The 12,204-nt window shown below is 33.4% G+C and overlaps 2 protein-coding genes across 3 annotated transcripts; one reads left to right on the forward strand and one right to left on the reverse strand.

Moving 5' to 3' along the window:
* Nucleotides 1-2,161: 2,161 nt before the first annotated feature.
* LOC106400035 (lysine-specific demethylase JMJ706) lies at nt 2,162-7,004 on the forward strand. Of its 2 annotated transcripts, none has more exons than XM_013840455.3 (11): nt 2,162-2,807; nt 3,312-3,681; nt 3,942-4,098; nt 4,175-4,394; nt 4,509-4,562; nt 4,648-4,727; nt 4,797-5,074; nt 5,170-5,565; nt 5,648-5,955; nt 6,035-6,271; nt 6,365-7,004. In XM_013840455.3, exons 1-11 carry the CDS (start codon nt 2,805-2,807, stop codon nt 6,575-6,577), a joined length of 2,316 nt encoding a protein of 771 aa, XP_013695909.1. In that variant the 5' UTR covers nt 2,162-2,804; the 3' UTR covers nt 6,578-7,004. The 2 variants fall into 2 exon arrangements, with proteins under 2 accessions (XP_013695909.1, XP_048616423.1); XM_048760466.1 differs by having other exon boundaries at nt 2,169-2,807; nt 6,038-6,271.
* Nucleotides 7,005-11,319: 4,315 nt separating this feature from the next.
* LOC106423741 (pectinesterase inhibitor 12) lies at nt 11,320-12,000 on the reverse strand. Its single transcript, XM_013864508.3, has one exon. The coding sequence runs from the start codon at nt 11,977-11,979 to the stop codon at nt 11,443-11,445; it is 537 nt and encodes a 178-aa protein (XP_013719962.1). The 5' UTR covers nt 11,980-12,000; the 3' UTR covers nt 11,320-11,442.
* Between the last annotated feature and the right edge of the window lie 204 nt (nt 12,001-12,204).

Below are 12,204 nucleotides of genomic sequence, written 5' to 3' on the forward strand. Positions count from 1 at the left end.
TATTTGGAAAGTGGTAATTGAATTATCCTTTCCTTTTAGATATGATTATAATAAATAAAATTAAAAATCATCGGTCAATCAAATTATAATATTTTGAAGAGTTCATTTATGATCAACACGTAATAAGAAATCACTTATGTGACTTCTCAATCAATATATAGTAGGATTTACATTTTTATAAATAATTTATAACATTATATAAATAATTTTAAAATTCTGATAAATTTATTCTGTAAACAATGATAAATAATTTAAAAATCATATTAATAAACATGTTTGGATTTTGTAATATTTAAAATAGTTATTATATAATTATATTCGAATACAATTCATCAAGTAGAATATAAAAATATTATAATTATCTTATATAAAAATTTGTTCATTATATTTTATAGTTTATAAATATTAAAAGTAATAAAATATAACATTATTAATCTTTCCATAATTTCGAGATTTAGTTGCCATAAATTGTTATTTGTAATATTCTTTAGATTATATGGCAAGTGATGTTAAATATTTTTAGACTTACTTTAAATTTTTAGATCTAATTTAAATAAATAAAAATTAAAAATAATCGACCAATCAAATTATAACAATTTTTTTGAAATTTCACCTATTAGCGACACGTCATCAGAAATCACTAAAGTGACTTCTCTTTTAATGTATAGGGGGATTTTTGGGGTGGTCCACTCGAATTTCGAATATACTACTACAGAGATTTTGAAAACTAAAAAGTAAAAACCAAGCACAACCGGTCAAAGTCGGTTATAGAGAAGATAAACCGGAACTAAACATAACAGGTTTTAAGAATTACTGAAACCGAGCCAATTTGGTACAACTTTCGTTTTCGCTGACTTCACAAAACTAATCATTGTACCCAACCTAACTCTTCCCACTTATTTAAAACAAAAAGTGAAATTAACAATGGACCAATGGGTTTCTGTTGGGATAATAGCTTTAACCGGGAACCGAAAAACCCGGTGTCTTCACCATCCCACAGTAACCAATAAAAACAATTGTCTTCCCGATGCACCTGCCACGTGTATTGACAGAACAGAAGTGTCACCACGTTTCAACTTTCAGCTGTATAAATGACTTTACTTTCTTTTCCCGTAATTACACACTAGTTACTGTTCAAGAAAACACACACGTTATGAATGAAACGCCGTTTTAAGGGGGTTGGCAGCGTTTGGTTGAACCACCTAACAACCACCACTTTCCTTCACACTTATTATAGTTATCTTTTTTTTTTGTTGGGAATCTTATATCTTTAGTTTATTAGTGATTTTGTTTTTAAATAATATAAACATAAAGCTGATGGTACTGTTTACATGTCGACGAGATTTCTACTGTGATTACTTACAGTGAAAGTAAAATAAAAGCAACATAATTAATTTAAAATAACTATGAAAAAATGGAAACAAATAAATAAAGAGAGCTACTTTCTTGTCAACTTTTTTTGTCAACAAATAAATAGAGCTATTTAATATAATACCTGGAAAGATTTAAAGTGATTTTGTTTTCAACTAGTTATAAATTATTTTAGATTGATTAATAAAAATGTTATGATATTAATTAAAAACAATCTAAAACTCCATTTAAAAATGATATCTACAACTATGTGATTTTAATTTTTTTATATTTGTAAGCAAAAATCTTCTAAAATACATTTTAATATTAAAAGTTTGATAAAACTGAATTTGAAAGAAATTTTTTGAATAAATGTTTGAATAGTATGCAATTTGTTATTTTAATAAAAAAATCACTTCAAATTATAAATTGTATATATTTCACTTAAAGAGAAAATGAAATTTAAATTATAGCTCTAAATAACTAACATAGGAAGAAAGAAATCCTATCAAAATATAATTAAAATAAAAACAAAATTTATAAACAAAATATTTCACTCATTAGTTTGCCTTATATAATAAAAATGGAGATTTTTGTTCTAATTTTTATCTGGTTTGATGGATTGAGTAAAATCTAATTATATTCAATGTAAATATTAATGCATTACTAATAAATGCTCTAGTCCACCACCATACTTCAGCTTCTTAAACTAAAGAACAAGTTGCACTCTATAAATTAATCACATATCTCTCTCTCTCTTGAATAATAATACTCTCCAATATATTTTGTGAGCTGGCCACCAAAGAAAAAGAATTCCAACCGCAACAATTACGGAAAACGTTACGAGCGTTTATTAAAAATACCTAATGGGTTGATAAGTAGTATATAGGAACCTTCCGGATCCACCTATCTTTATTGAATTTTATTTTAATTACGAACAGCTTTTATTTTTATTTTTTATTTTTAAAATTACGGTGGCCACTAAAGTATACACGTTTCGACTTTACAGTATAAAACTATACATTATTCTTTCCTAACAATTTTTTTTTTCCGGTTTTCCAAGTTTCATCATCCCCTTTCTCTCTCTCTCTCGGTCCTCTTTTAGCATCTACAGTTTCTCTCTCCTCTACGCCGGAGAAAACCGATAACCTCCGGCCGTTAAACGGTGAACAGATCCCGTTTCACGTCGAGAACGCCTCGATATACATATATCTTCATCTCGTGGATAGTGTATGTGGTGATTTTTGATGTTTCTTTGACGGCGATTCGGATCTCCGCGTTTGACTCGGTCCTGACTCGTTCCGCGGCGTTTTCGTAGAATGTGGCTCGCCGTGTTTGCATGCCAGGCTTCGTATTGAACTCTCGCTGCTCGAGATCGTGATCTAGGGTTTTCGTCTCTGTTCCTTGTTCGTTGCGGTTGGTTTGTGTAATCCGTTGAGAGGAAACGGAATGCTATGGTGAGATGATTTTCCCCTCTCTTGTGAATTTCGTTAGATCAGATCTGTTGCATTGCTCGAATTTCATTGTGATTTAACGTTTTTGCTTTGTGAATTGTGATTTCATCTCCCACACGTTTCCTTATATCTGAGTCACACGTGCGAAACTGCGATTTGAGGAGGTCTGTTGAAATTGCGACGAATCTATAGCTCTTTTTAGGTCAAACAATGGGGTGTTGTAGAGAGGAAGCTGTGGATGGCGCTTTCTCTTAGACGGTGTTGAAAGTTGACTTTGTAGGGTATTTGGTCAAAGAGATAAGGCCGTTATGTGGTAGTGAAAATGTTTATGCCTTTTTTCAAACTTCTAGGTGTTGACTGTTTCTAACTTCTGTGTTCACTTTTATGTGTCTTAGCTTTTGTGGAGTTTAATATTTTTTGTATCTATTATTAGTGTGAATGGTGGACCTGTTGTACATGTCTATGTGTATCTTGAGTAGTACTAGGCTGACACTTGGATTTTGGCAGGCGGAAAGGAGGAGTTGCTTGTCCAAAGAGGCTAAAGATGGGTTAGAATATCTGAAACGTAAAAGGCTTCAGAAAATGAGATCAGACTCTGCCAATGAAACAGTAGACTTCAGCACAATGGCTAGAAGAGGTGGTGATGCTTTGAGATCCTCTTTAGCGTCACGTGGAATTAGATTACGTGTAACTTCTAGTGGCGCAGGACCTACTGCTAAGGGTGCCTTTTTGAAGGAAAAAGTGGACAAGTTTGAGACGGATGATCTAAAATGGACCGAGAGGGTTTCAGACTGTCCTGTCTACAGACCAACAAAGGATGAGTTTGAGGATCCTTTGACTTATCTGCAGAAGATCTTCCCAGAAGCTTCAAAATATGGTAATATTGACATGGAAAGCTAAAATCTAAACATGAATTGAATAATGCTGTAGGAGTAGACTCGTGCTCCTTAATTTATAAGCTGCATCTGTTAGCTGAAGCGATTGATTAGTTTTCTGTTTAGTAAAAGCTAACAAATGTTAAAATGGAATAAATATGCAGTAGGCAATATAGTAGTCTCAGCCCTTCATGGGGGTTCAACTGTAAACAATCTCATTATGTTTTTTTCCCCAATTTCTGATTCTGTCTGTCTTTTCCAGGTATTTGCAAGATCGTATCTCCTTTGACAGCAACAGTTCCTGCAGGCGCTGTGTTGATGAAAGAGAAATCAAACTTTAAGTTCACTACCAGAGTGCAACCCCTTCGACTTGCTGAGTGGGATTCTGATGATAAAGTTACATTCTTCATGAGTGGGAGGTTTGTAATTAGCCCGGAATTATTTAGCTCTACACCATTTTATAGTTTTTTATTTGACTATTTGTTAACTTCTCAGGAATTATACATTTCGCGACTATGAGAAAATGGCCAACAAGGTATTTGCACGTAGATATTGCAGTGGTGGCTCTCTGCCCGACTCATTCCTGGAGAAAGAATTCTGGAAGGAAATCTTGTGTGGCAAGACTGAATCAGTTGAGTATGCGTGTGATGTAGATGGTAGCGCATTTTCATCTGCACATGGTGACCCGTTAGGAAGCAGCAACTGGAACTTGAATGTATTGATTTACCTCAACTTTAGCTTTTGCGGTTTTTTTGTATTGCATTTAAGAAAACATATGCCTGGTTGTTTAAGTTTGGTAGTTATATTTCTTTTCTGTCTCTACTTTCAGAAAGTTTCAAGGCTGCCGAAGTCTATCCTGCGCCTTCTTGAAACATCCATTCCGGTATGTGAGAAGTAGTGCAGTTACATTAAGGTAACATAAGAAGTTTCTATTTATCCTCTTTTGACTTTGGATTTTCTTGTTTCAGGGAGTCACTGAACCGATGCTTTACATCGGAATGCTATTTAGTATGTTTGCCTGGCATGTTGAGGACCATTATTTGTACAGGTAAGTTAAACAAAATCTTGGATCAAGTATACGGTTAATCTACCCCCTTAACCCTTTTTCTTTAAACAGCATCAATTATCAGCATTGTGGAGCATCGAAAACCTGGTATGGAGTTCCAGGATCTGCAGCTCTAAAATTTGAAAAGGTGGTCAGAGAGTGTGTGTACAATGATGATATTCTATCAACTTGTGGAGAGGATGGAGCCTTTGATGTGCTTCTAGGAAAGACTACTATATTCCCACCTAAGATTCTCTTGGATCATGATGTGCCGGTGTACAAGGCTGTACAGAAACCTGGAGAGTTCGTTGTTACATTCCCTAGGGCTTATCATGCTGGTTTCAGCCACGGTACACAATTTATTTCTGGGTTTACATTTTTATCGGTCAGAGAGTTGATATCATATTCATCTGATTTAACGGTTGTGTTTGAAAATATATTGTAGGTTTTAATTGTGGTGAGGCAGTGAACTTTGCAATGAGTGACTGGTTTCCTTTTGGAGCTATTGCTAGTTGCCGGTATGCTCACCTTAACAGATTGCCATTGCTTCCTCATGAAGAATTGATTTGTAAGGAAGCCATGCTGTTAAACTCAAGTTCCAAACCCGAGAGTTTGGACTTTACACCTCCGGAGTTGTCAGGGCAAAGAAACATCAAGACTGCGTTTGTGCACCTGATTCGTTTTCTTCATCTGGCTCGATGGTCTCTAATGAAGTCAGGATTATGCACAGGGATTGTTTCAAATACATATGGAACCATCGTATGTAGTATGTGTAAACGGGATTGCTACTTGGCGTTTATAAACTGCCATTGCTACTCACATCCCGTCTGTCTCCGTCATGGTAAAGCTTTTTCTCTGTTATCTTCATCAATATCTGTCACTAGCGTTGTTTTAATTGACGTTCTTATTGTATCATTATCTAGATGTTAAAAAGCTTGACCTTCCATGCGGGACAACACGTACTCTTTTCTTGAGGGATAACATTGAAGCCCTGGAAGCTGCTGCAGAGAAGTTTGAGAAAGAAGATGGAGTTTCAGATATGATTACAACTGATGAAGAGTTATACACATATCCATCGTCAATCACACTTGCAGCTGCAAAAGAAGATGGATATTCACCGTATTCCACTATATACTTCGACTTCAATACCGAGTTAGAGATGACATCTGGAAATCCTGTCATGAGCTACGAAGCAAGTGCTCCTTGTATCTCCTCAGTTACTGATGATTACGTAAGTTTCTGACCAACAAAACAAACACTCTTTGACAGTCCCTTTTCTAAATATTCGTTTTCTGTTTCGGTTACAAAAGCAGGTAAATAGACGAGCTCCTAACTGTAGTAGCAGTAGTGATTCTAAGATCTTGGAAGAAGTAGCAAGCAGCAGTAACAAGAAAACTCGGTTCTTCACTGCGGTTAAAGATGAACCCATAGTTACGGATAATGAAAGTGACGGTTCTGATTCTGAGAGCTTCAGAGTTAAACGCCGTTCATTTAAATTGGAAAACCGAACAGTTGTTCTGGAGACAAGAGACTCTGAACATCATCAGGTACTGAAAATCACATAATATTTGCTGTTTTCTTTTACAGTCATGATGAATTAAACTAACCCTCAAGTTTATATTTTGTTTATATGAGAATAGGATCATAAAAGATTGAAGAGAACGCAGAACTACCATGAAGGAAGATGTAGTGCCAGTATCAATAGTATTATTAAGCAAGAAGAAGAAGTGGCGTTAGTAATATCAAACAGAAAAGAAACGGATGAGCAGCAAAGTGACGTGATGATGATGAAGGATGAGAGTCATTTTGGAGGGTTTAAACGTTTGAAAGTGAAAGGGTTGATAAAGCCGTAACGTGACAGCTTCAGCTTCCTCCTCCTAACTACAATTATTTTAATTCTGCTGATCTCTAACAATACAGGAAAGAGAAAGGGAATCAAAAGCAAAATATTCAGTATCTGATTTTTAATATTTTTCTATTATGGGAGAAAGAAGAAGAAGAAGAAAGAAGCAACAGACAAAGCCAACCAACAACCAAACACTATTGGGTTTCTTTTTTAGGATTTACCAAATCTTTGATTCTTTGTGTACATCTGTCTGTACACCTTTAGTCTCTTTCATGTTCCTTCTTCTTATGATGTAAATCTCTTCTTTCTTTTTTTTTTCGTTATTACAGAAAGGTTTAATTTTCTTTTTCGTTTCCTGACGATGGCTTATGTTATTGTTTGATGATGCGTAGAGCCTCATCATCTCCTAGGAAATGCAAAGATTCGTTTCTCTTTTCCGAGATTCCAAGCTTCCTACCATGTGATAACAAAATCTTCTAAATTTTTTAACAATTTCTGTAAAATATTCAGGACATATAAACTCTTTAATAGTCCAATTTAATTTTGGAAAAATAGCCAACAGAACAAAAATTTAGGATAATTGTCTTTTTGGTATAAAACCATTTTTGTCTATTTTATTTCTTTTTTATCATTTCCAATTCTGAAACTTAATAAAATAAATAGATTTATGAATCAAAAAAATTATTAAAAATATAAATAATTAATAAAACATCCATACACACAAACATATATATTTTTTTTTGTTGAAAAACTTTATAAATATTTTTTTAAATTACGTTATACTAAAAGTAGAATTCATCTTCTACGGAAAATTGGTTAGTAGAAAACGAATTCCAGAATAAACAAGTCAATCTACCTTTTTTAGAACGAACAATTCACTTTTAATTAAAATTCTAAGTATAGATAATGTGAATTCTACTAATTGTAAAGATATCTACTTTTCTCTCTAATGCAGCTTCTACTTTTATGAAATATTCTAAAATTTCAGGAATGTGAAACCTAAAAAAAAAACATGTACGTCTACATGAGGTACAAATTGCATTCATGATTTTTGTCATGGTTCTACACATTGTAGAAGGTGCATTCTGCCGATAAAAAAAAACATGTTTTCGAAAATTAAGGAAGTTTCGGTTAAGAAAATATTCTAAAATATTTTAACTTCCTAAAATTTGTTTTGATCGATTTGCTTTGCCAAAATATTAAAAAAAAATGATTTTTGCCTTTTCTTGTTCATCAATCTATGATTTCTCCATAGTTTGTTTTGTGATTTTCACAAACTCTTGGTCTATGATGCATATCTATACAACATGTGGTGTTTGGGAATTTGGTGCAACCACGGGATGAGTTTTTTCGGCTGATAACAAAGGGGGTAGCAAATGGTAAGAGTCGGCTTACATAGCCAGTCCATTTATGTGTGTTTGAAGCTCGATTTATATGTGTTTCATGTATGGTTCTTTGTGTCACAGGTTGCTCTGTTCAAGTATGCAAGTGGTGGTAATGGCGAGCTTATTTCAAAGTGCATTCTTATCATTGTTTTGTATGGTTTCTGCTTCTAAAAACAATCAACTCTGTTTTCATCTTGATTGTTATACTTTGGATAATTTTCGTATGTTTTTTCTTAGTTTCATTGTTATACATTGGCACTATTTTCGTATAGATTTTTCAGCTTATTTGTTCTCGATTTATATGTGTTTCATGTATGATTCTTTGTGTTTTCATTTGCGTAGACAACATAGTATGAACAAAACTTGAGGAACAAAAAATCGTCTTAGTCATATTAAGAACCATAAAATCGCCATATCCATTATAAGAACAAAACACTAAAAACAAAATACTAAGCACCAGTAGTCTGATTTCATTCATTCTTGGCTTCTTAGTTTTCCAAGAAACCATAAAATGCTTCCTAAACAACCTATTTCAAGGGAATTTTTCTGCTTCCTAACTTTTTCTTCCACTGTCTTTTTCATATTCCTTTTCAAATCTTCAATTTCTTCTTTTCTCAACCTCTACCCTTCGAATCTCATCAAGCAAAGCTTTATCAACCCACTTAAATAAATGGTTTTCCTTCTTTCGCTACATAGAAACAAAATCAAGTCAAGACATGATCATAAACGATAACATAAACAAAACAAATAAATAGTTGTCCTTCTTAATCGAAAATCAAATCAGATAAAAAAAACATCAAAGCCATGAACGAAAACCATAAACAAAACAAATCGAAGATATGAATACAAAACAACTCGGTATTTGTATCCAAAAACAAACCGAAACTATGAACATGTGACCCTATTTCACATCTATAGAACAGTAGACAAAGAATTGCGTCTTGTTTCTCTCGACAGAGAGAGAGAGGTAGAGAAACCAAATGAAATTAGGGTTACAAAATATTTGGTTTTGTGCCTTTTGTTCCCTTTTTAATTGTTTTTACATTTGTTTGCCTTTCTAAAAGATTTTATTTTTATCTTTTTTCATTAAACTCTTAAAAAATGGTTTTAATTTGTGTTTAATTTGATTAATGAAAGGTTACTTTTGAGATTATGAAAATTATTAAACTATAGGGACAGCTTAGTGATGGTATTATACTAAAGGGGCAACCATCCTAAATTTTTGTTCTGTTTTGATAATTTTCCCTTTAAATTTTTGATCTTACACAACATTAGTTGTTAACTAACACGAAGAGCCAAATATCATAACAAGTTGTTTTCACTAAGAGCATCTTCAACTCTATGCTATTTTTGACTCTATATGCTATACTAGAGTAAAATCTACTCAAACGTACCTCTATTTCTCCTTTAAAATTTGTCTTTATATTTAGAGGAAAAAATAGCAATCCTATATAATAGAGGCATATTTTTTAATTTACAAAGTAATCCTTTCACTTTTTCAGATTATATGTAAAATACATATTTATGTAGAAATACAATTTTCAACATAACAAACACACAGTTTTTTGATTACGTAATAAATTTTGATTTTTACAATTTTACTTAAAATAAAAAAATATTATTCTTTAATGAAATTCAAATTTTTTTATTAAATAAACGATATTTTTAATTTTTATATTTAAAATAAAATTATTAATTATAAAATAATTTTTAAAAGTTGCACGTAGATTTTACATCTAGATAACAAATTAAAGTTGAACATAAAGGGTGATTGGTTGGGATGTAGGAAGTGACTTTAGCTTTAATTTTCATCTACAACTTTAAATATTACCAATCATGTTTTATCTTGGTTTTTAAAGTTACAACCAAAAAATTAAATCTACAGTAAAAACACACAAAAAATGGTTGTAAACATCTTATTTTCTAAAGCCCAGCTATAGGAAATTTTAAAATTACATCACTTAAAGCTAAATAAAAAATCCTACACACAAAATGCTAAAGTAAATTTTTTATAGTTACAACCCAACCAATCATTCCAATTAATTAATACAACATATTGTAACAACTTAGTAATCCAGTAAATTACTCTTGGATCCACAAAGATCATTAAAATATTGTCCAAACGAAATGGATGGAGGAGGAGTTTGTTGATTTTGTTGCTGGTGACCGCGTTTTTGTAAAATCTGTGCTTTTTCTGCTTCGATATACTCACGAACATTGGATTTTCTATGGAATTTAGGTCACAAAATAAATTTTTGTTTTATTTCTTTCATCTCTTTCGAAGTAAAACTTTTACTTTGAATCTCCAAATCATGTTGTCTTTGTTCACTTTCTTTAATTGCTCCAAAAAGTGCTTATTTCCTTCTTCTAATGTCTTGATAACCGATGTGCTTTGATCAACAAGCTCATACCAACGTACAGATGATTAAGTTTCTGACTACAGTTGCTCAGTGGTATTGGTTTGCGGATTTGTGAATTTCTGCTCTTACATTGTCCGTGGTTCGCTTGCTTGCTTTACGCTGCAAAGTATAAAGCTAAGATCACGAGCCAAAGTGTATAAAGGAGCTTCTAGGAACTTGAGTCGTCCTTTAAAGGAGAAGAAAGGTTTGTCACCTGAGTATAACAATCTCTTGAGAATGGGTCTTCCTGAGTCTATTGATGGGCTTGTTTACACAAGAATGTCTCTTGTTCCGGAGACTGATTACTCGCCGGCTAACCAGAGACCTGAGCATGAGAATTTTCTGATGGAGTACTTGACGCTTAATGAGCCAAAAACGTTAGAAGAGCAGAAGAGATTTATCAGAGAGAGTGGACTGGTGTCGCCTCAGGATTACACATCTAAGTTGGTTTGGAACTATAAAAGAAATGCTAATTCACATGGATCAGGTTTCGATTCTAAAGGATCAACCTTTCTTGTTTGGTTCATCATCTAGTTACTGCAACGATGATGATGATGAGGAGGAGAAAATTCAAGAAGAAGAAGATGAAGATAATGACGATGGGCTTCACATTGCACACACGTAAGAAAACATAACTATTACCATTTTTAACTTCTTTGTGAAGCTTCTAACTTGATACGTCTCTAAACCGGTTTGTTTGTGGTTTGTGAAATAGTATTGTTCGCTGTGGTTACATATGGTTTTAGTATCAGTTTTGGATTCATTCTGCTAACAAAACTAATAAATTGTTAAAAATGATTTTTCAAGAAATTGAGTTGGCTATGCTTTTTTGGGTTTGGTTTGGATTAGTTAACCGGATTGAACACAATTAGATACCGGGCAGTATTGTAAAAAGCACCAAATATTTCAACATTGCTATTCAATCTCAGAAGATTTTGGTTTATTTAAAGGCTTCTCTGATCTTTAATATATGCAGATAACTCTCTGTTGAAGAGGTTATGAACATTGCTTATATTATTCCTCTTGAGGTAAATTATCAAACATTATTTCTCCTTAATCCATGTTTTGATTACACTTTTAGTATATTTTCATTTCAACATTGTTGTAAGAGCTAAACAAATAGAAATAGTCTGAGTCAACACATCGTTGTCTTTCGTAAACGGTGACTTCTGAGGCGTTTTTCTTTCTTTGAAACCAGTTTCGCAAGTGCTAGGCGCATCCATTGCAGCACTCATACCCACCTTGGCGGTTTTGTTTTTACGCGATTTAACGCTCGTCATAGCTTCGTTCAAGGAAGCAGTAGCGTCTGTATAAAGCTCAAGGCAGTCGCGTAACGGCATCTCACTGTCCTTTGCGAACTTCTTCCCCGAGAGAATCTTGTCAGCCATTGCTTTCAAGCTGGTCGTTTTGGTGGCAGCGTTCTTGGTCGAGGCCATGACCAAGTCGGCCAGGCTTTTCGCGCCCTTGCTCTGCGGGTTACCTTCAAGGGTCTTGACGCAGAAATCAAGTTTGATTTTGGGGTTTGAAGCTGCAGCTTTCTTGCAAGAATCTTGAATGAGATTTTGTGCGGTCGCAAAACCGTTGACGAGGAGAAAGAACATTACTAGGCAAAGCAAAATTTTCATCTTTTATTTATTTATTTTGGCTTAGAAGAGAACCAGATGATTAATAAGAATTGACTTTTTAAAACAAATTTAAACTTTGTGATCTAATTTATACTTGAAGGGAAAAATCTTTATGGGTTTTGTTTTGATGATATAAGATTGGTAACTAACATAACGGAATTTTTGTAGGGGGCTCATGTCACGCTTTACCACTCCGCTTACGTGGTTGGCCTAATTGCTCGTTTT

The sequence above is a fragment of the Brassica napus genome, chromosome A2, assembly GCF_020379485.1.
Source record: "Brassica napus cultivar Da-Ae chromosome A2, Da-Ae, whole genome shotgun sequence".
Classification (NCBI taxonomy): Eukaryota; Viridiplantae; Streptophyta; class Magnoliopsida; order Brassicales; family Brassicaceae; genus Brassica; species Brassica napus.